This window comes from Aquarana catesbeiana, linkage group LG10 (assembly GCF_042186555.1).
Source record: "Aquarana catesbeiana isolate 2022-GZ linkage group LG10, ASM4218655v1, whole genome shotgun sequence".
NCBI lineage: Eukaryota > Metazoa > Chordata > Amphibia > Anura > Ranidae > Aquarana > Aquarana catesbeiana.
Genome location: NC_133333.1, coordinates 44,613,063 through 44,636,367, shown reverse-complemented (window position 1 = coordinate 44,636,367; position 23,305 = coordinate 44,613,063). Strand labels below are relative to the sequence as shown.

Below are 23,305 nucleotides of genomic sequence, written 5' to 3'. Positions count from 1 at the left end.
CTGTACTGGCCAGAAAATGGTGCATCTGAAACCAGTGGTTGTGTTTCCGGGCTCCGGTAAGAACAGGAGAGCCCAGGAACCATGGGGAAAGGCACTATGCAGCCGACTCTGTGAAAGTGATTGGCAGATATGGAGCTGCCGGACCACTTTTCACTTTGATGCTATGAGCCGGCTAAACAAAACCCACACAAACTGATGGCTGCTACTGCGGCTTTCAGCTTGTGATTAAAGGTTCACTCTTGGATGTGCATAGTACAGCCAAAGAGCTGAACTGGATATACGTGTGTGTGTGTGTGTAAATTACTGCACTGAAACATAAAATTTTCAATGTTTCTTCTACGCCTCTCAACTTCTCACTGTATTACTGATCTTTACACAGCTGTGTGTGTTCTTCCCTAAACCAATGTTTCTCAACTCAAGTACCCCCAATAGGTCATGTTTTCATTCTTTCCATTATTTTGCACAGGTGATTTGATCAGTTTCACTGCCTTACTAATTAACTCAGCTGTTTCATCTGAGAGAAATCCTGAAAACATGACCTGTTGGGGGTACTTGAGGGCTGGAGTTGAGAAACATTGCCCTAGATAACACTGCATCTGTGTTCAGATCACTACTAAAAAAGTGGCATTTTTTTCGCCTGTGTGCACAAGGCCTTAACCATATTCTGTATACAAAACTACATTTGAGATCCTTTCCTGTTGGTTGTTGTCATGTACCTGGTTGGAGGCCGAAGTGCCGAGAGGGCTCCCCCTGCGGCTAAGTGCAGTACACCCCCGAAGATGGTACAGAAGGTGTAGTGCCCAAAGAAGCACAGGTTGCCAGATGAATACAGGAGGGTAGAGCCGGTGGTCACCTTAAGTATACTGGATAATGCAGGATACACGGCTGAGCCAAAGATTCTAGGAGTCCCCAGTAACACTTGGCAAAGGTGTGTGCAGGAGACGGTAGCGGAACCCAGGCCTGGAGTCAAACACTGTAGATCCAACAGGAGGAAGAGGCAGGTAGCAGGAACAGGATTAAGCCAAGGTCAAATACAGGAAGGCAGGTCAGGAACAGGTAGCAAAGTCCGTGATGCAAGCCGGGATCAAACACTGGAGATAACAGCAAAGTGGGTAAAGCAAGCCAGGGGGTCAAACCAGGATAGCAGATCAGACAGGTCAGGAACAAGCCGGGACACAACAGGAAATCCCAGTAGAAGTTCCAGAGAGGCTCAGGAACACGGGGAGGCTGACGACAATCCAGCAATGTGATGGGCGCAGCAGCAGTCTTATATAGGCCAGTAAGTGTCCGTATCTGTCACATTGTGCGTACGCCAATTGGCGCTTTTGCGCATGTTAGCACCGTTGTGGACCTACGTGCACCCATTCACACTTCTTGCACTAGTGCGCATGGCAATGTGACGGAAGCGACCATTACCAGTACTGGCACTATTGCCAGTTCTCCTACGGCCATTTCCCTGACAGTTGTATAGCAGTTTGTGAACAAATAGTTTTTTGTGAGGGAAACACCACCACATTTCCCTTGGGTCATCAGCACAGACATATCAGACTCTAGTATAGTATCCGTTGTGTTTAATAGTATATCACAAACTTCAAGGAAATAATTGGCCATACTCCTGAACTAGCCAGAAATCCATATATGGTGAAAGGACTACATGCCATGCATTCACATAAACCCACTGAACGTTGTTTCTCTTCAAAAGAAGTAGTACATGGCTTTGCTGCAAATTATTAATACTCAAAAATTCTGATGGTTAAACAAACAGCAGATTGTTGGTAGGGAAGAAATGTTAGCCAGTTGTTGGTCTCAGTCATAAATTGCCGGTAGTACAAGAAGTGGTCACAGATCCGTGAATAGTCCAAGTTACTGTCCCAATCATACACTGTCAAGGTAGTTGTGTGCTGCTGCAAATTCCCACTTCACAAAGGTAAGGTGTAATAGGAGTAAGTTGTTGTATCTGCACTTAAGAGGTCTTGACAATCCTGCAAAACCTTGCTGAATGTATTCTGTGGTGTATTTATTGTGATGCTGCTTTGTAGTTCCTTTTGTGTAATATCTTCCACTTTTATATTGTCCATGTACAAATCAGATTGCAGAAAATTGTATATTATTAGATGAATCTAGAACATGGTCAAATACCTCCACATGCTCTCATGCATTTTATCCAGATTAGTAAAATTACTACGAAGCTTCAAAAACTCCTACACAACCAACACAGAAGGTTCCTAGCTGTAGCTCTGGATACAGAATTTGGTTGACAATAGAATTTCTTGCTGAATTTAAACAAGTCAAAGCTTTGACAATTTTATAAAGTGGATTACAAGATCATTTTGAGTTTACTAAAAACTTTGCTCCCCGGCAAACCTTTTTGAGGTGGATACACTTTTTTTTGCTTTAACGTTGGGTTGCATGCAAATGGCATAAGGGAATCTGCTTACTAAATGACTGGGGAGCAGAGTCATACAAGGAGTTTATATGTTTTCTAATTCAAGATGTATATGGGGTTTTACGGCAAGTCCGTCTAGGTCAGAGGTTTTAAATATTTTCTGGTGTTTTATGTAGGTCTCCAAGAAAATGTTATATTTTTAGTTTGCCCAACTACTACACTACTGAAGTCTGCATATGATAAACGTATTACTGTTAGTGATTTTCTATATTTAAAGCCTTGCCTGAGAACAAAAGTAAGCATAGAGGGCACTTTGCAAGAGTGGAATCTCATAAGACATGAGAATAGTGTGCCTACGGCTTTGTGGGGTATGGAACAATTGTTACGTTAATATAGAAGCTAATTTTTATTGATCTTTAAATACTTTAAAAATACAGAAGAGTTTGGGGAAATTTGTAGAGGTCCACGAAGTTCATGTGAGGTCCATGGGACTGTGAATAAACAGCATAGACAGTATGGTTGTAGTATATAATATATAAAGTAAAATTTCTACTTTACCTAGCTGGTCATCAGGTTCACTTATTCTGTAGAGGAAATAATTGATATTCAATTGAGACATGTTGCTAGTTCACAACACCAGTACATAAATGAATACAGGTTATTTATTTGGAAAGATATCATTGGAAAAAAACTTTAGTTTGCAAGTGATGCGTTCACCCCACAGAGTATGAGTTGTCATGAGATTTTAAAGGGAAAACAAAAATCGATCTTCCATCAATGTTATTTTCATCTTAAAGTGATTCTAGAGGCAGTTTTTTTTATTTTAATGCATAAAGATATAAAAATCTGTGTGTAGCAGCTCCCCTCAGAGCCCTAATACTTATACCATCTTGATCCAGCGATGTTGCATGAGTGTCTCGGCTGCCCAGGACTCTTCCTCCTGATTGACTGAGACACAGCAGCAGGTGCCATTGGCTCTCGCTGTCAATCAAAGTCAGTTAGTCAATGAGGAGAGAGAGGGAGCGGGCCAAACCATGGCTTTGTGTATAAATGGACACAGGGAGCTGTGGCTCGGGTGCGCCCATAGCAAGCTGCTTGCTGCTGAAGCATTCCGCACAAGGGAGGGGCCAGGAGCAACGGTGAGGGACCCGAGAAGAGGAGGATCAGGGCTGCTCTGTGCAAAACCATTACACAGAGCAGGTAAGTAAAGTGGAACCTTGGATTACGAGCATAATCCATTCCAGGAGAATGCTTGTAATCCAAAGCACTCGCATATCAAAGTGAGTTTCCCCATAGAAGTCAATGGAAATTAAGATAATTCGTTCTGCATTGACTTCTATTACATGCAATACCACATGTGGCCAGAGGTGGGGGGATGCCGGAAATACTCGGGGACAGCTCGGCTGAACTCGAAAAGGCTTGGAAACACTAGGGAAAGGAGTATTTCCGAGTGTTTCCCAGTCATTCCGAGTATTTCCGATGGCCTTGAACCGTTCCAAGTGTCCCCGGCGCCCCTGCACCTCTGGCCTAATGCGGTAATGCACCACCCATTAGCTTGAATTCTGCTCGTTTTGCGAGACAACACTCGCAAACCGAGTCAGAATTTTAAAAAAAAAGTTGCTCCTCTTTCAAAAAGCTTGTTAACTACGTTACTCGTAAACTAAGGTTCCACTGTATAACATGTTTGTAACTTAAAGTGATACAAAATTTTTTGGTTAAAAATAACAAAGATTTTAAACTGCAATTTTCAATACTGCTATTACAGAGCTGTACTTATTCTGGAATTTCTGCACAATAAGTACAGCAGATGCTGTTTTCTTCCAGACCCTCTCTAATTGAAAATCCTCATTTTAATATATTTGAAGAGAGCAGGAAGAGAGAGTAGGAAGGGGATGGGGTCAGTGTTCTTTCTCATTCAGCTTGAGCTGTTGAGTTCTGTAAGAAACAGACCTTTTTTTCATCAGAACAGTTAAGATTATCAGAGAAACATTTTAAAAGGAACCTACAGTTTCACCTTTTGTCTGGAAATGTATATATGCAACATTGTATTTTGACCTGACTAAAAAAAAATACAAATATGTTTATTCTCCTAAACATAAAAAAATAATATAATAAACATTTCTATACATCTGCTTTAAAATAAACAGACACATGATGTGAATAGAGCCATCAATCATTATGAAGCAAATTGTATTTTTATACAATGATGAAAGTGGGTTGAAGGCACCCTGTGCAAACATACTAATTTAAACACTTCATTGGTATATTCAGGTATAAGAAATCTAATAGATCCAGAACTATGTGCAAGTGTACCTAGAAGAATTGATGCTGTTTTGAAGGCAAAGGGGGTCACACCAAATATTGATTTGATTTGGATTTCTCTTCTGTTCATTTACTTTCCATTTTGGTAAGTGATAAAAATAGACTATTAACGCTTCTATTTCTGAAAGCATTCTTAATTTACAGCATTTTTGCACACCTGTCTAAAACAATACTGTATGTGTGTGTGTGTGTGTGTATATGTGTATATGTGTATATATATATATATATATATATATATATATGTATTTGGCGATTTTGTGATGAGCTCAACAAAATAAAATCTTATCTTTGTTATCTCATATTGTACTATTATATACTTTTATACTAGATTTAATGAAATTACTTTTTTGGGTTAAATTTCAAGTAAATATAACTTTTTTTATGTATATTTATCATTATGAGTTTAACAACATATACGGTATATCACTCAGAGGTGATCATGTGGAGTTACTTTGAAATCTGTTCATATACCTTCTGAGGTAAAGCTCCAAACTTTTGTTAGCAAGGGTTCCTGAATCCTGATATATTTGTTGACCATAGCTCTTTTAATGACTGTACAATTGTGCATGGTGCATTTTCTTATTGCTGTAGCTTTCAGCTTCGAACAAGTTTGTCTAAACAACCTTTGTTTTAACCACTTGCCGACCGCCGCACGACTATATACGTCGACAGAGCGGCACGGGCAGGCAAAAGGACGTATATGTACGTCCTTGCCTGCCCGCGGGTGGGGGGTCCGATCGGACCCCCCCCCGGTGCCTGCGGCGGTCGGCAAATCTCCCCCGGCGATCGGAGGTGAGGGGGAGGCCATCCATTCGTGGCCCCCCCCTCGCGATCGCTCTCAGCCAATGGGATCATTTCCCTGCCTCTGTATTGTACACAGAGGCAGAGGAAATGATGTCATCTCTCCTCGGCTCGGTATTTTCCGTTCCGGGCCGAGGAGAGAAGACTGCAATGTAAGTGCACCAACACTACACACACAGTAGAACATGCCAGGCACACAAAACACCCCGATCCCCCCCCCGATCGCCCCCCCGATCCCCCCCCAATCACCCCCCCCCCCCCCCCTGTCACAAACTGACACCAGCAGTTTTTTTTTTTTTTTTTTTTTTTCTGATTACTGTATTGGTGTCAGTTTGTGACAGTTACAGTGTCAGGGCAGTGAGTGTTAGGCCCCCTGTAGGTCTAGGGTACCCCCCTAACCCCCCCTAATAAAGTTTTAACCCCTTGATCACCCCCTGTCACCAGTGTCGCTAAGCGATCATTTTTCTGATCGCTGTATTAGTGTCGCTGGTGATGCTAGTTAGGGACGTAAATATTTAGGTTCGCCGTCAGAGTTTTATAGCGACAGGGACCCCCATATACTATCTAATAAATGTTTTAACCCCTTGATTGCCCCCTAGTTAACCCTTTCACCACTGATCACTGTATAACCGTTACGGGTGACGCTGGTTAGTTTGTTTATTTTTTATAGTGTCAGGGAACCCGCCGTTTATTACCGAATAAAGATTTAGCCCCCTGATCGCCCGGCGGTGATATGCGTCGCCCCAGGCAGGGTCAGATTAGCGCCAGTACCGCTAACACCCACGCACGCAGCATACGCCTCCCTTAGTGGTATAGTATCTGATCGCATCAATATCTGATCCGATCAGATCTATACTAGCGTCCCCAGCAGTTTAGGGTTCCCAAAAACGCAGTGTTAGCGGGATCAGCCCAGATACCTGCTAGCACCTGCGTTTTGCCCCTCCGCCCAGCTCGGCCCAGCCCACCCAAGTGCAGTATCGATCGATCACTGTCACTTACAAAACACTAAACGCATAACTGCAGCGTTCGCAGAGTCAGGCCTGATCCCTGCGATCGCTAACAGTTTTTTTGGTAGCATTTTGGTGAAATGGCAAGCACCAGCCCCAGGCAGCGTCAGGTTAGTGCCAGTACCACTGACACCCACGCACCGTACACCTCCCTTAGTGGTATAGTATCTGAACGCATCAATATCTGATCCGATCAGATCTATACTAGCGTCCCCAGCAGTTTAGGGTTCCCACAAACGCAGTGTTAGCGGGATCAGCCCAGATACCTGCTAGCAACTGCGTTTTACCCCTCCGCCCGGCCCAGCCCAGCCCACCCAAGTGCAGTATCGATCGATCACTGTCACTTACAAAACACTAAACGCATAACTGCAGCGTTCGCAGAGTCAGGCCTGATCCCTGCGATCGCTAACAGTTTTTTTTGTAGCGTTTTGGTGAACTGGCAAGCACCAGCCCCAGGCAGCGTCAGGTTAGTGCCAGTAGCGCTAACACCCACGCACGCACTGTACACCTCCCTTAGTGGTATAGTATCTGAACTGATCAATATCTGATCCGATCAGATCTATACTGGCGTCCCCAGCAGTTTAGGGTTCCCAAAAACGCAGTGTTAGCGGGATCAGCCCAGATACCTGCTAGCACCTGCGTTTTGCCCCTCCGCCCGGCCCAGACCAGCCCACCCAAGTGCAGTATCGATCGATCACTGTCACTTACAAAACACTAAATGCATAACTGCAGCGTTCGCAGAGTCAGGCCTGATCCCTGCGATCGTTAACAGTTTTTTTGGTAGCGTTTTGGTGAACTGGCAAGCGCCAGCGGCCTAGTACACCCCGGTCGTAGTCAAACCAGCACTGCAGTAACACTTGGTGACATGGCGAGTCCCATAAGTGCAGTTCAAGCTGGTGAGGTGGCAAGCACAAGTAGTGTCCCGCTGCCACCAAAAAGACAAACACAGGCCCGTCGTGCCCATAATGCCCTTCCTGCTGCATTCGCCAATCCTAATTGGGAACCTACCGCTTCTGCAGCGCCCGTACTTCCCCCATTCACATCCCCAACCAAATGCAGTCGGCTGCATGAGAGGCATTTTTATGTCCTCCCGAGTACCCCTACCCAGCGAACCCCCCCAAAAAAGATGTTGTGTCTGCAGCAAGCGCGGATATAGGCATGACACCCGCTATTATTGTCCCTCCTGTCCTGACAATCCTGGTCTTTGCATTGGTGAATGTTTTGAACGCTACCATTCACTAGTTGAGTATTAGCGTAGGGTACAGCATTGCACAGACTAGGACACACTTTCACAGGGTCTCCCAAGATGCCATCGCATTTTGAGAGACCCGAACCTGGAACCGGTTACAGTTACAAAAGGTACAGTTACAAAAAAAGTGTAAAAAAAAAAAAAAAAAAAAAACACAAACAAAAATATAAAATAAAAAATAATAGTTGTCGTTTTATTGTTCTCTCTCTATTCTCTCTCTCTCTATTCTCTCTATTGTTCTGCTCTTTTTTACTGTATTCTATTCTGCAATGTTTTATTGTTATTATGTTTTATCATGTTTGCTTTTCAGGTATGCAGTTTTTTATACTTTACCGTTTACTGTGCTTTATTGTTAGCCATATTTTTGTCTTCAGGTACAGCATTCACGACTTTGAGTGGTTATACCAGAATGATGCTTGCAGGTTTAGGTATCATCTTGGTATCATTCTTTTCAGCCAGCGGTCGGCTTTCATGTAAAAGCAATCCTAGCGGCTAATTAGCCTCTAGACTGCTTTTACAAGCAGAGAGAATGCCCCCCCCCCCCCCCCCCCCATCGTCTTCCGTGTTTTTCTCTGGCTCTCCTGTCTCAACAGGGAACCTGAGAATGCAGCCGGTGATTCAGCCAGCTGACCATAGAGCTGATCAGAGACGAGAGTGGCTCCAAACATCTCTATGGCCTAAGAAACCGGAAGCTACGAGCATTTTATGACTTAGATTTCGCCGGATGTAAATAGCGCCATTGGGAAATTGGGGAAGCATTTTATCACACCGATCTTGGTGTGGTCAGATGCTTTGAGGGCAGAGGAGAAATCTAGGGTCTAATAGACCCCAATTTTTTCAAAAAAGAGTACCTGTCACTACCTATTGCTATCATAGGGGATATTTACATTCCCTGAGATAACAATAAAAATGATTAAAAAAAAAAAAAATGAAAGGAACAGTTTTAAAATAAGATAAAAAAGCAAAAAAATAATAAAGAAAAAAAAAAAAAAAAAAAAAAAGCACCCCTGTCCCCCCTGCTCTCGCGCTAAGGCGAACGCAAGCGTCGGTCTGGCGTCAAATGTAAACAGCAATTGCACCATGCATGTGAGGTATCACCGCGACGGTCAGATCGAGGGCAGTAATTTTAGCAGTAGACCTCCTCTGTAAATCTAAAGTGGTAACCTGTAAAGGCTTTTAAAGGCTTTTAAAAATGTATTTATTTTGTTGTCACTGCACGTTTGTGCACAGTTGTAAAGCATGTCATGTTTGGTATCCATGTACTCGGCCTAAGATCATCTTTTTTATTTCATCAAACATTTGGGCAATATAGTGTGTTTTAGTGCATTAAAATGTAAAAAAGTGTGTTTTTTCCCCAAAAAATGCGTTTGAAAAATCGCTGCGCAAATACTGTGTGAAAAAAAAAAATTAAACACCCACCATTTTAATCTGTAGGGCATTTGCTTTAAAAAAATATATAATGTGTGGGGGTTCAAAGTAATTTTCTTGCAAAAAAAAAAAATTTTTTCATGTAATCAAAAAGTGTCAGAAAGGGCTTTGTCTTCAAGTGGTTAGAAGAGTGGGTGATGTGTGACATAAGCTTCTAAATGTTGTGCATAAAATGCCAGGACAGTTCAAACCCCCCCAAATGACCCCATTTTGGAAAGTAGACACCCCAAGCTATTTGCTGAGAGGCATGTCGAGTCCATGGAATATTTTATATTGTGACACAAGTTGCGGGAAAGAGACAAATTATTATTATTTTTTTTTTTTTTTTGCACAAAGTTGTCACTAAATGATATATTGCTCAAACATGCCATGGGAATATGTGAAATTACACCCCAAAATACATTCTGTTGCTTCTCCTGAGTACGGGGATACCACATGTGTGAGACTTTTTGGGAGCCTAGCCGGGTACGGGACCCCGAAAACCAAGCACCGCCTTCAGGCTTTCTAAGGGCGTAAATTTTTGATTTCACTCTTCACTGCCTATCACAGTCTCGGAGGCCATGGAATGCCCAGGTGGCACAAACCCCCCCCCAAATGACCCCATTTTGGAAAGTAGACACCCCAAGCTATTTGCTGAGAGGTATAGTGAGTATTTTGCAGACCTCACTTTTTGTCACAAAGTTTTGAAAATTAAAAAAAGAAAAAAAAAATTTTTTTTTTTGTCTTTCTTCATTTTCAAAAACAAATGAGAGCTGCAAAATACTCACCATGCCTCTCAGCAAATAGCTTGGGGTGTCTACTTTCCAAAATGGGGTCATTTGGGGGGGTTTTGTGCCACCTGGGCATTCCATGGCCTCCGAAACTGTGATAGGCAGTGAAGAGTGAAATCAAAAATGTACACCCTTAGAAATCCTGAAGGCGGTGATTGGTTTTCGGGGTCCCGTACGCGGCTAGGCTCCCAAAAAGTCCCACACATGTGGTATCCCCATACTCAGGAGAAGCAGCTAAATGTATTTTGGGGTGCAATTCCACATATGCCCATGACCTGTGTGAGCAATATATCATTTAGTGACAACTTTGTGCAAAAAAAAAATAAATAAATAAATAAATTGTCACTTTCCCGCAACTTGTGTCAAAATATAAAATATTCCATGGACTCAACATGCCTCTCAGCAAATAGCTTGGGGTGTCTACTTTCCAAAATGGGGTCATTTGGGGGGGGTTTGTGCCATCTGGGCATTTTATGGCCTTCAAAACTGTGATAGGTAGTGAGGAGTAAAATCAAAAATGTACGCCCTTAGAAATCCTGAAGGCAGTGATTGGTTTTCGGGGCCCCGTATGCGGCTAGGCTCCCAAAAAGTCCCACACATGTGGTATCCCCATACTCAGGAGAAGCAGCTAAATGTATTTTGGGGTGCAATTCCACATAGGCCCATGGCCTGTGTGAGCAATATATCATTTAGTGACAACTTTTTGTAATTTTGTTTTTTTTTTTTTTTTTTTTTCATTATTCAATCACTTGGGACAAAAAAAATGAATATTCAATGGGCTCAACATGCCTCTCAGCAATTTCCTTGGGGTGTCTACTTTCCAAAATGGGGTCATTTGTGGGGGTTTTGTACTGCCCTGTCATTTTAGCACCTCAAGAAATGACATAGGCAGTCATAAATTAAAGACTGTGTAAATTCCAGAAAATGTACCCTAGTTTGTAGGCGCTATAACTTTTGCGCAAACCAATAAATATACACTTATTGACATTTTTTTTACCAAAGACATGTGGCCAAATACATTTTGGCCTAAATGTATGACTAAAATTGAGTTTATTGGATTTTTTTTAGAACAAAAAGTAGAAAATATCATTTTTTTTCAAAATTTTCGGTCTTTTTCCGTGTATAGCGCAAAAAATAAAAACGGCAGAGGTGATCAAATACCATCAAAAGAAAGCTCTATTTGTGGGAAGAAAAGGACGCAAATTTCGTTTGGTTACAGCATTGCATGACCGCGCAATTAGCAGTTAAAGCGACGCAGTGCCAAATTGTAAAAAGTGCTCTGGTCAGGAAGGGGGTAAATCCTTCCGGGGCTGAAGTGGTTAAAGCAACCTTCAGCTCAAGTTTGCGGATGTAATAGAAGTGCTGACTGTCACTAAACAAATCACTGGCTGGTTTTGGTAGGATTTCAATAAATTTGTAGCGCTCTGCTGTGCAAGCCAGTATAGCTCAAAGTGACTAAAGAGGAAGTGGCCTTGAATACACAGAGAACTCAGACCAGCTTTAGAAACCAAGGTCTATTTCTTATCATTAAATAACTTTTATAAGTGTAATTTAGTCAAAGTTAAAAATAATGCAACATTGGACACTTTCAACTCTACCTACTTCCTTATTTGATTAAAAACAAGGAAAAAATGAGTAACTAAAAACCAGTGTCATTCGCTTTTACTGTACTGGTTCTAAAATTCAATTAAAACCATGTTACTTAAATCGGATCTTCACTCTCTCCATCCCCATTTTTATTTATTTTTTTAAACTTACCTGGTTCCAGGTCCTGCACAGTTAAGGTACCCAACTGCCCAGTAGATCCAGCATTGTCCTGCTGTGATCCACTTCTTCTCTTCTGCCCCCCACTTGGTCCGTGCCACCTTCTTCTTGCTTGAAGTCATCAGGAAGCTGCCGCCTCTTTTGGGTTCAGCCAGCCTCTCTCCCAATGACGCGTCCCCTCCTCCTTTCTCCATGAAAGACATTGCCTCCTTGGATATGTGACATACATATCTGAGGAAGTGCAGCAGGCAATGTGCACATCATTTGTCTAGGCAAGTGACGTGCATGAAGGGGGGACAGGCCAGAAGTTTCTCATATAAAAAAAATAAGTAATAAACTATTTGCGCAGAAGAGGGATGAAGAGGTGGCAATATCATACTGAGGGTGAAGATCTGCTTTAAAGTATATTTTGGTAGGAACTTGCCCCCAACAGAGTTATGCCCTGAACACACGGTCGGACTTTCCGACGGAATATGTGCGATCGGAGCTTGTTGTCGGAAATTCCGACCGTGTGTGGGCTCCATCGGACTTTTTCCATTGGAATTTCCGACACACAAAGTTTGAGAGCAAGCTATAAAATTTTCTGACAACAAAATCCGTTCGCGTAAATTCCGACCATGCGTGTGGACAATTCAGACGCACAAAGTGCCACGCATGCTCAGAATAAATTAGGAGACGAAAGCTATTGGCTACTGCCCCATTTATAGTCCCGACGTACGTGTTTTACATCATCGCGTTCAGAAAGAACGGATTTTCCGACAACTTTGTGCGACCGTGTGTATGCAAAACAAGTTCGAGCCAACATCTGTCGGAAAAAATCCATGGATTTTGTTGTCGGAATGTCCGATCAATGTCCGATCGTGTGTACAGGGCATAACAGTACAGCAAGAGAGAAATACACCAGGAATAATTCTGAAAGTGGAACTCAAGCCAAAACTTTTTGTTTGGATAGGGTGGGCAATGATTAGAATCTCTGCTGTTTTTTAATTGTTCTGTGTGCCTTGTTGAGGAGATTTGCCTTTAGATTTCCAATCAGTCTCTAACCTAGTGTTACTGAGACAGCAAGTGATAGAAACTGGTATCACTGGGACAGAAACACTTCAGCAACAAATAAGAAAAAAAAAATCTGATGCTCTATTACTCAATCAGGAATTGAAGGAAATCTCCAAATAGTGAAGAGCAGCAAAAAAATCTGACAGAAATTCTAATCCCACAGCCCTCTATCCAACACATCCTAAAATACAAGTGAATTATTAGTTAATCTTAAATCATTTTAATTAGGTAGATAATTAAGCATTCCTACAGTTGTTTTATACACTTTGAAATTCTGGAAGTTGTGATCTTCTTATCGTTTTTTTTTTTTTTTTAAGTCTTACATTTTTAAAAGGCATTGTTGCTTAGAATTATATTAATAATTGCTATATAAAATTGAAAATTATTATAAATATTGAAAAAGACAGACAGTGAGTGTTCACACCTCCTATGTAACAAATAGGCCCTTTGTTTCTCATTAAAAGGGTAGTTCACATGCTCTTTGTTTTTTTCCTTTAAAAAATGTTTGCTCTTAAAAATTCCCCAAAAATAAAACTAACTATCAATATAACTTACAGATAATATGTAACTGTCTCTATGCACAAAGGGTAAATTAAAAATATATCATCTTAAGAATTGCATCTAAGCACAGCTACCTCAACCAAAATGGATGAACAATGGTCTTATATCCCTCAAGGTCTTCCCATGGAAGTTCACAACTCCTTCTACCATAGAAATCTCTCCTTTATTCTTTAATAAGATGAATAGAAAACTGAGCATGAAGGGTAGGGTCCCCTCTAAATATCTCTCCAGACATAAATAAAAATGTAAATGTAATACAGCTTGCTAGAACCTATACAGAACTAAGATTTTTGTTCATAATGACCTGACCCTTGAATTATGGGCGTTACACTTTTTAACCTGTACATTACTTAGACCAGATCCACCTATATTCTGGTGTAAGTTTTGGCTATTTTGAGACAGTCCAAACATGTATGAGACTATATGCTCAGTTCCCCACTCTCCATGTGACAACTCAGTACATGAGGGCAAAGAACTAAAGCTCCAGCTCATGGAGGTAGGCAAAAGCTTTTGCAAAGTAGAGACTATTAAAGCAATGTGACCCCACTTTTAAGAGAAACAAGTCTATTTGTACATATGTGACTTACCTTTTGTTATCTCCACTGCTCTTTTCTGCAGGATATAGAAAGGTTTTAGTTGGCGAGAGGATAAGGAAGTAAAGAACGTTCAGAATTACAGATGAAATACAGCCCAAATGCCAAGATAAATATTTGCACAAATCTTATTTCTGCCTGTTCACAATTTAGAAATGTATGCTTCACATCTAAAACTGGGAGTAGACATGCAACAGTGGATGTATGAAAAGTGTGCTGACAAAATACTTATTGTCTTCAGCAACCAATAATCATCCTTGTTTCATATTTAAAAGAGGATAGTTGGAAACGGATTGGTTGTGATGTAGAAGAATTATTTCTTATATATTACTTTTCATAACGAAGCCCCAAGAAGATTTCCTCTAGGGCTGGTAATAATCTTTTTATGTGTATGGATCACTATAGAGCAACTTTTTCTAAATTTAAAGCAGAATTAAGATTTGCTGTATTAAAAAAAAAAAAAAAAACAACAAAAAACAAAAAACACAAGATCTGGTCCCCCGTCTGACTTTTTTTAGGTGAAATTATAAAATGCATATAGACCAGTGGTCTCCAATCTTCAGCCCAGCGGCTGAATGTGGCCCTTGGCTTGCCTTTATTTGGCCCTTGGGGCATGATTTCACCAACTGACACCATCAATGGGGCATTATTTTGCCCACTGGTACCAACAATGGAGCACTATTCCTTTCATTCAAACCAGTGATGAGGCATTGTTTATGCCCATGGATGCCAGGGTATTTTCTGCTCCCACTGGTCACAGTCCAGCGCTCCTAAAGTCTAAGCAAAGGGCCAGTTTACTGGCTTTCAGACAGTTTGAGGACCCCTAATATAGACCTTTTGAGAAGGATTAGGTGTTCTAGATTAAAATGTACAATCCCTTATATCTGTTATTACAGAGGACTAACTCTTTGTTAGTCCTGTAAAGCAGGCCACAGATTATGCAATTCTCTTTCCTGCAACTATAGTTTGGGAGAAAGAAAATCACTTGATTCCCACATCAACACAGTCAGTATTGATGGGGGAATCCTTCCCCCGGAGCTATTTTGTTCTCCCACCGGGGGGGGGGGGCAGAGGGGGGACCGTCTCTGCCAGGAGAACACAGTAATTACTGCTAGCGGCTGTCAATAGTAACATGCTAAAAATGCGACATGCTGCTTGTACCCAGGTCGATCGATGTACCCAAGTCCCTCCTGAACCGGCTGAGATTTGATCCATCTCTGGCTGGCTTTAGACAGCATATTGTCTGCAAATGTATTCACACCTTCAGGGATTCATTGTGGAGATCTGCTATTGTGAAATACCTTCAATAATCCAATTTATCTTAATGGGTTGTTTCCTATGCTGTCTTTGCTTGCTATCATGTGTACATCAAGGGGTGGTTGCCTTATGCACTGATGATGAGTGGCAACAAAGAAGTGAGAATATAATTTTACAGAGGAAGAAGTGGTCCTTGGCATTATTCATCATCCTATTTAGCTAACAAGTAAAAGGTTTTGGCTGAAGTACATTAAGATATGCTGTGAATGGTTTCTCCTTTGCTAGCAAGTCCAGCACCAAAAATCTTTGATGGGAGTAGTATGTTAATACTATTTTATATATATATTCCATTTTAAGGGTCCTGATTTGACATATGCAACCAGGCAACCAAGACAGTAATCTAGGGCCTGGTGAATGTACGTTGGGCCTAGGTACAACCTTCATACCCCTGCCTACAAATGCCTCACTTCATTTATGGTTTGGGGGGGGGGGGGGGGATATGAGCGGCTTCTTGCTTTTGGACCTTAATCCATCTCTGGGAAGCCCAACATCAAGGTGAATCTACAAAGGCTAAGTTAATATGTAAATGATAAGTGAATATAGTCATTCTTTAGCAGAATATTACACTTTATTTGTTTTAAAACATTAATTCATGCCCATGAGGGTTATACAGTTCTGGAAAATAATGGTGGCCACACAAAATATTGACACTTTGGGCCTAACTTGGACATTTTCACTTAGGGGTGTACTCACTTTTGTTGCCAGCGGTTTAGACATTAATGGCTGTTTGTTGAGTTATTTTGAGGGGAAAGCAAATTTACACTGTTATACAAGCTGTACACTCGCTACTTTACATTGTAGCAAAGTGTCATTTCTTCAGTGTTGTCACATGAATAGATAGAATAAAATATTTACAAAAATGTGAGGGGTGTACTCACTTTTGTGAGATACTGTACATGCAGTGGTCTTGAACAGGGGACTCAGAGAATTAGTAGAATAAAAGTAAATTAGCAGCAAGCGTGCAAACTGCACAAGGGTTGGAAGGAGAAGGTAAACGGCCAAGCATAGATGTGAAGACAAAAAGCACATACAAATACACCATGGAAAGAGAATATATTATCACAATACTACAAAGCACAAACTCCAACATGAATATGTAATAGTTCAAAGTGAAGCAACTATTTGCAAATATAAAAAACCATAGAAACTAATAAGAATTTTTACTGTATTTTGTTGATTGAATTATAGTACACTTAATTCAGACTGGTTTCATTGGGTTTTTCTCATGCTTTGTAAATACTGTAAGCCTTTAAAGTGAACACAAACTTTAAAATGGTAATAGCAGGCATCTTATAGAATCTCAGGCAGGACATTTCAAATTAGAAAAGCTTTGTCTCTACCCCCACTCTGATTTAGATTTACTGCCCCGCCATCTTCCATTTTACTGTCCAGTAAAACTGCTTCATTGCACTCTCAATGGACAGAGGGGTGGCAGTGAGTGATGCTTAGTCGTGAAGTCAGGGAAAGTCAGATCTCAAAACCCCTGCAGCACAGTGACTTAAATCACAGTGTAGGAGCACTGAAGAGGCTTTTCTGGCTGGAAAAGGGATGTGAGCATGCAAACTACAGGTCCAAGACAGACTGTACACATATTATGCACATTAAGCAGAACAGTGCAGGTTTAACACAATGACATGAAGGTTAGTTTACAGAAAAAAGTTACATTTGGAAAAAACTCACTTTTCTTCACAATGAAGAACGCAGCAATTCCAATTAAAGCAACACCAGCCAAAACCCCGATTACAATACCAGCTATTGCACCACCGCTCAAGCCAGCAGCAGGAGTAGTAGTAGGAGGAGGAACAACAGCAGCTGTGGGAAAAAAAAATGGCAAATTGATACAGACGGACTAATGTAACACTCCCCAAACTGTAGCCCATAGATTTTCTTTAACTGGCCCTTTTTGCATTATTCCTCTCACTGACCATAATGATGGGGCACAATTCTTACAAAATATGAGGATCTTGCGAGCTACCTGTTTTAAAAGTGACAAAATATATAGAAAACAAATTATAATAGAGGAGTAATAATGATCGACAGCTGCTAGCACTGATCATGTTCCATAAAGTCGTGTAAAACAATATAAATAAAAAATTACTATGCTGCGCTATCTCCTAACATTAGTTCCAACAAATACTTTTAAAGTGCCTACTTATCAATATTGAGAAAAATAATAATAATAAAAAAACCGTGATAAACTGACAAAAATGATAATATATTCCAAAACTGTATATAGAGTTTTTTGATTGCTGTGATGTTAATCAATTATTCCCATTGACTCCAACAGTAGAACACAATGCCTCCCACTAGCACCAATGATGGGGCACAATCCCTCCCACTGGCAACATTGATGAGCCACTATTGCTCCTATTGAAATTACTGATGGGCACAATCAGTGTTGTATTTAGGTTTTGTGCTGCCCTAGGCCTTAATAAAATCGTGCACCCCCTAACTTAAATATGACCCACCACTGATGACACTGATCTCTGGGATTCAGCTGTAATCCCCTGATGGTGGCCCTGCATGCGGGAGCTGGGAGGAGGGTGCGGGTGCCTTTTTTCATCCGGGGTGGCGGCAAAGTGCTGCCCTATGCCTGGGTCTTGCGGCCTATGCCAAAACACAGCATTGGCCACAATTCCTCCCAATGACACAATCATAGTGCACTATAACTCCCACTAACACCAACGATGAACCACAATGCCTTCCACTGACACCAATGATGAGTCATTATGGTACAATTTCTCCCACGTGCATCATCGATGGGGCATTTATTCATCCTCACACTGACCAAAGGAACTAGGTAGATTTTTGCTCCCACTGACCCCCAACCCTGGGGCATTTTTACTCCCATTCACAAGCCAGGGGGATTGTTTACTTCCACTGACCCAAGTCCAACATTTGAAAGACCATAATCTAACCTTTTGTTTAGAAAGTTTAACAACTTGCTGCCTTGTGCATACATATATGCAACCTCACTGACACTTCAATGACAGGGTTAGAGCGAAAGGTCAATATCAAATGTCAGGATCAATATATTTTAGGTAGGATTAAAAAAAAAAAATATGTAAATTAGTATTAGTGTCTGTGTGTTTTATGTAGGGAAAAAAAAAGCAAAATGTGCACCACTGCTTCTGGGCCCTACTAGGATACAAACGACAAATAACATAACATGGTATTGCTGCAATTGTCAGGAGTTTTATTTTATTTTGGGTTGTTCTTTGGTGGTAGGTTAGGGAAGTAGCAAGAAAAATACAGCTAAAGTAAAACAATATATATTTTTTTCTACTATTTTAGGACAATTTTTCTTTGATAAAAAAAAGGAGATATCCATTACTATTTACAATCAAATGAAAGCCCAATTTGTCCTGAAATAAACAAGGTACAATCCACGTTGATACAATGTGGTTGATTTACTAAAACTGGAAAGTGCAAAATCTGGTGCAGCTGTGCATGGTAGTCAATTGGCTTCTAACTTCAGCTTATTCAATTAAGCTTTGACAAAAAATCTTTGAAGATGATTGGTTTCTGTGCAGAGCTGTAGCAGATTTTGCATTCTCCAGTTGTAGCAAATCAACCCCACAAAGTAGTTGTGATGATGTTTACAGTTTTACTGACACACATCAAAGTTGCAAAATTGTGTTAAAGTGGTTGTAAACCCTTACAGACCACTTTGACCTACAGGTAAGCCTAGATTAAGGCTTACCTGTAGGTCCAAGAAATATCTCCTAAACCTACACTTTATACGATATTGCGATACAATATTTATATACGATATACGATATTTGCAAAAAGACAGGCACCGCTGACTACGGCGCATGCGCCGTAGACAGCGGCGCGTAGGCGCACTGAGCGCGCCGATACTAACGGCGATATGTTGTTAGTGGCGGCTCCCGTGCGCATGCGCAGGAGTGACATCATCGCGGCTCCGGCCAATCACAGCGCCGGAGCCACGATACCCGGAAGAAGATGGACGCTCCGTACCAGAGGAGACAGCGGTGACATCGTAGGCTCCTGTGTCAGGTAAGTGACACATAATGGATACTATGCGATGCATAGTAGCCCATTATGCTTTACCTTTGCAGGGAAACAAAGAGGAAGTAAACCCATCAGGGTTTACTTCCTCTTTAAGGCTTTTTTAATCTTTCATCATGAAGGGGTTAAGAATCCCTGGATCAATGTAACAGGCTGTGTTGCGTCCTAATATTAGATGAACAACCTTAAATCTTCACACATATCACTGTGGCAATGGCCCATTTTATCATGTGTTAACTCATGGCATGGCATTGTACATAAAAAGAATGGCATCACAATACATATTTGTAAGTTCCACAATAACAGTGTTTTCATATAAAGATTTTTTGTCTGTTATAAAGTCTTTTTCTAAAAGACATAAATAATAACAAGACTCACGTTCAGACACATTGACAGTGAAGAGAAAGCTCCGAGTTCCAATAATGTTCTCAGCTATGCATTCATAATTTCCAGCATCCTTCTCAGTCACATGTTGGATCAGATAACTGGAACTAAAATTGGTGCTGATCACTGAGTATGCCCTACTATTGTTAGGGGGTGGCTGCCAAGTGAAATTCACTGGCAGTCCAGGTTCCACAGTCACTGTCAGATTTAGAGTCCCCCCAACCTTTGCATCAGTGATGCTGTTGTTGTTATGTCCTGGGGCCACTGGATGTCCTGAAGAAATAAACACATAAAAAACATACAATCAATCACATTATTATGCAATTGCATGGTTCAGGTTACATACATTGAGGCTAGTTAATAAAATTAAAGGCATTGGCTACTCAAGTTAAAGACCAAACAATTGTATTTTTGTTAGACGTCGAGCGTGGTCTTCAGCAGGTAACTGCAGAACCTGAAATATGAGTGGGAAATCCAAAGAGAATGACCAGGTGGGAATGTCTACTGAGATCAGACAACAATCACTAAATGATCTTTTACTTCACTGTTACATACTACCTGTTCATAGTAGTACACGTAATAAGGAAAAATACCTTCTAACTGTATGTAGTCCCTTTAATGGTGATCTTGCCATGAAGGTTTTTGTTTGGGCACTTCTTGTTATAGGGTGATAATGCTCTGACCCTGTTTCCCAGCTGTGCTTTTGCTTTACAACCTAGTCAAATGGGCTTCTGATTGGCCTTTCCATAACACTTTGTTGCAATGTTGGACCATGCCTACATAATTTGCTGCCTAAATGCTCATCAGCAGTGGCTGTATGACCTTTTTCAGGACTGGTGACAAAGAGGCTGCAAGGGATCAGCAGCACTGAGATGTAGTAAAGATTAAAAAAAGAGTAAAGGACAGCTGAATCTCCATCATGTGCTACCTTTTGCCCCAGATACTCACTGCACAGGAGACTCTTCCACAGGCTCTCTTTTACTTGTAGTAAGTTCTATGGTTTGCTTTTTCACTATTTTGGGGTTCACTATTTCAGTGTTAATTTTGTCAAAGAAAACATTTTCAGTAAAATGTTCATCAGCAGCCTTTTTATAGTGAGGAAAACTAAACGAAAACTACACCACATTTTCGTCCACTGACAAAAATCAATTCCGTTTTTGTTAACAAACGAAAACAAAACAAAACTAAAATGTGAGGCAGGGATGTTTACCCTTGTGAACTTCCATTTTTCACAGAACTCCTCCTGCTTCTGTTTCCAGCAAGCAAGTGACTGTGCAGCCAGCATTACAGGCCTCCGAGTCCTCAGACGACCGTCCAGAGCAGCACTGTGCATTACAGGCCTCCCGAGAGAAAGAGTCCCACTCCTGACTCATGATGATGATTGTCCAGAGCAGAGAGCACTGAGTGTGTACATTATAATTGCAGGCCTCCCCTCAGACCACCATCTGTCCAGAGCACTGTGTGCATTACAGGCCTCCTCTGACCGCCGGCATCCAGAGCACTGTGCATTACAGGCCATCACTCAGACCTGAGACTACCATCCAGATCCAGCACTGTGCAGCATTACAGGCCTCTCACAGTCAGACCACCATCCCAGAGCTCTGTGCATTACAGGCCTCGCCTCAGACCATTATTCAGAGCACTGGGTGTAGCTTTACAGCCACTGTCCAGAGCACTGCAGCACTGCTCATCCCACCATTCATAGAACACTGTTCAGCATTATAGGCCGCCTCAGACCACCATCCAAAGCACTGTGCAGCATTACAGCCTCTGTCCAGAGCACTGTGCTGCGTTACAGGCCTCCTCAGATCACCATCCAGAGCACTCTGCAGCATTACATCTTTCTTCAGACCACCGTCCAGAGTGCTGTACAGTATTACAGCCTCCTCAGACCACCGTTCGAAACACTGCTCAGCATTACTGGCCTTCTCAGACCACCGTCCAGAGCACTGTGCAGCATTACCGGGTTCTCAGACCACTGTCCAGAGTACTGTAGCATTACAGCCGTCATTCAGAGCACTATGCAGCATTACAGGCCTCCTCAGGCCACCATCCAGAGTACTGTGTAGCATTACAGCCACCATCTAGAGCACTGTGCAGCATTACAGGCATCCTCACTGTCCTCAGACAGTCCAGAGCACTGTGCATTGCAGACCACCTCCTCACCATCCACGTCCAGACCTCACTGAGGCGAGTCAGATTCAGACTGAGTCACTCCTGTTTGCCCATCCCCACTGCTGCACAAATTATACAGGAAATGTCAGCGTATGTGTCTAGTAGTCTTGGTAGAAAGAGAAGAGAAGATCTATAGATGTATTTTACATTTGATGTTAAAGCGAAGTTCCACCCAAAAGTGGAACCTCCGCTTATTTGCTTCCCCCCCCTCTCCGATGCCACCTGTTTTTGACAGGTCAACGTCCCCACTTTCACAAGACAGCCCTGTCTCTTGAAAAGTCTGCCCCCTCCTTCTTCCTCCGCCGCTGGGCCAATTACAAAGTGCAGCGTGATGCGCAGTAGAGAACGGACTGTGAAGCCACTTTCCCTTAGTGGAGATGGCGGGGGCAGCACCCAACAGCCGATCCAAAAATCGGCTGGGGTACCAACATTGTGGGCTCCCTGGACAGGTAAGTGTCTATATTTTAAAAGTCAGCAGCTACAGTATTTGTAGCTGCTGACTTTTACATTTTTTTTTCCCAGGCGGAACTCCTCTTTAAGGACAACAAGGCTCTTTGCAAACCATGTGGAGCAATACTCGCTGGTAAAAATACAACAAACTTAGTAAGTACAGCACACTTAACTCCACTTTTGTTAGGAACAGTCTTATCTATGTAAATTGCAGAGATTTTTTAACAAACTTTCTTGCAGTCCAATTTCATAACTTTTGTTATTCTGAAGTAATAGCTGTTTGTCTGTGTTGTGCACTTAGTCACTGAATCTTAATGGGAGCGATTTCATAATATCTATCAACTGCTGCTTTCCCCTAATTGAAGTATCTCACCAAAATATATATATAGAGGGATGTGGTCACTGGGAGGGGCACTCAATAATTTTCGCACAGCACAGGGTGCCTAAAGGCCTAGGGCCCACCCTGGGAAGGGCCATACATGTAATATATTCTAGAGAGACAACTTGGAGCTGACTGTGTGGGGGGAGAGAACGTAAAATCAGAATAACTTGATTTTTTCCCCCTAATTCAACCCCACAGATACAGAAAACCTCCAATGACAGGCCTAGTCAAGCCAGTGCACCACTACAGCAAACTGTTTGCACTGCTACATAGTTAAATAGTTACATAGTAGGTGAGGTTGAAAAAAGACACAAGTCCAACCTATGTGTGATTATGTGTCAGTGTTACATTGTATATCTCTGTATGTTGCGGTCACTCAGGTGCTTATCTAATAGTTTCTTGAAGCTATCGATGCTCCCCGCTGAGACCACCGCCTGTGGAAGGGAATTCCACATCCTTGCCGCTCTTACAGTAAAGAACCCCCTACATAGCAGCTTGGCATTGCATGCCATTGCTGAGCCTATCATCTACTAGGACCCTAGGTCCATCCTAGATTCCCCTGCTCTTTTAGGTGCTTCAAAATACAAAATTGAATCTAATGCCGCATACACATGAGCGGATTTTACGGCAG

At 41.8% G+C, this 23,305-nt stretch overlaps 1 protein-coding gene across 2 annotated transcripts in view; it reads right to left on the bottom strand.

Moving 5' to 3' along the window:
- Window positions 1–23,305, bottom strand: part of LOC141110634 (pregnancy-specific beta-1-glycoprotein 3-like) — a 100,849-nt gene that overhangs the window by 11,308 nt on the left and 66,236 nt on the right. The window contains exons 6-9 of one of the 2 annotated variants that reach the window (XM_073602083.1): window positions 19,662–19,940; window positions 16,932–17,063; window positions 13,929–13,953; window positions 2,945–2,970 (exon numbers count right to left, since the gene is read on the bottom strand). In XM_073602083.1, the coding sequence (XP_073458184.1) occupies window positions 2,945–2,970; window positions 13,929–13,953; window positions 16,932–17,063; window positions 19,662–19,940 (462 nt within the window). The remainder of the gene's footprint in view (window positions 1–2,944; window positions 2,971–13,928; window positions 13,954–16,931; window positions 17,064–19,661; window positions 19,941–23,305) is intronic. The other variant, XR_012236310.1, reaches the window with a different exon arrangement.